A 914-nucleotide genomic window follows, 5' to 3' on the forward strand; every position below is an offset into this window, starting at 1 on the left:
CTGCCGGGGATCGGGGTCCAGCTGACCATCGCCGCAAAGCTGGAGCTCAGCGGCAACTGGTGAGTGCGGCGTTTCGCCGTGGCTGCTCGGAGAACCCCCTGCCCGCCGGCCTCCCGCTGCGCGATGTTCTGCACCTTTCGTGGCTTTCCTGGTGTTTCTCACCTATAACAAAGTCCCGGAGCCGGGCAGGCACCGAAAGATGGCTTGGGGGCTTTGTCACGGGGCGCTGCCAGCTTTGCTGGGTTTCTCTGGTTGGAGGCCAAGAGATGAAATCCGTTCAACCGCTTCGCTTTTTTGCAGCTTGGTTGGCCTTCTTCCGGAACTAATCGATATCTTGGTGGATGTGAACATTACGGCAAACATCAAATGCACGAATTTTGAATCGGGCACGGTCCAGGTCGTCATCGAAGACTGCCTCTGCATTCTTGGGGCCGTAAAGATCAAGCTCCTTTCTGGGTAAGTGCCTGTGGATTTATGTTTTCCGTTGCCTGTAATCCTCCTCGCTTTATCCGCTGATCTAGACAGGCTGCCAGGACACAGACGGTGCTGAGCTGATACAGAGCCAGGCCTCGGGGAAGTAATTTCTTCCCGATTGCCAAAGCCGGTTGCTTCAGTGGAGCTGGCAAAAAAAGCGGTCGTTGGGAGATGGGGGTTAATTTGCCCTCCTTGCCCCTGGGAATTCTGAGATCTGAAGCACGAGGCGCGGTACCTCTTCCAGCACGCTTCTGCTGGCAAACGGGTATCCAAGGGGTAGGAATGATCCGGCAGGGAGTGTCCTGGGAAAAGAGCCCCATCGCCCGCCCCGGGTTTGTGCTCTGCCCGTGGCTGCTGTCGCGGGAAGGCGCTGGGCACGTGGGCTTCGCTCTGACCGCCGGGCTGGGCGTAACTCCACGCACGTCTCCCGCCCCTCGCCC

The 914-nt window shown here is 58.8% G+C and overlaps 1 protein-coding gene across 1 annotated transcript in view; it reads left to right on the top strand.

Annotated features, from left to right (window-relative positions):
* The window catches only part of LOC104127636 (BPI fold-containing family B member 4), an 18,019-nt gene that overhangs the window by 1,939 nt on the left and 15,166 nt on the right, over positions 1-914 (top strand). The window contains exons 3-4 of the mRNA XM_035895834.1: positions 3-59; positions 301-456. Coding sequence (XP_035751727.1) covers positions 3-59; positions 301-456 — 213 coding nt within the window. The remainder of the gene's footprint in view (positions 1-2; positions 60-300; positions 457-914) is intronic.

Source organism: Egretta garzetta, unplaced genomic scaffold (assembly GCF_000687185.1).
Source record: "Egretta garzetta isolate BGI_Z169 unplaced genomic scaffold, ASM68718v1 scaffold316, whole genome shotgun sequence".
In the NCBI taxonomy this organism is placed as follows: domain Eukaryota; kingdom Metazoa; phylum Chordata; class Aves; order Pelecaniformes; family Ardeidae; genus Egretta; species Egretta garzetta.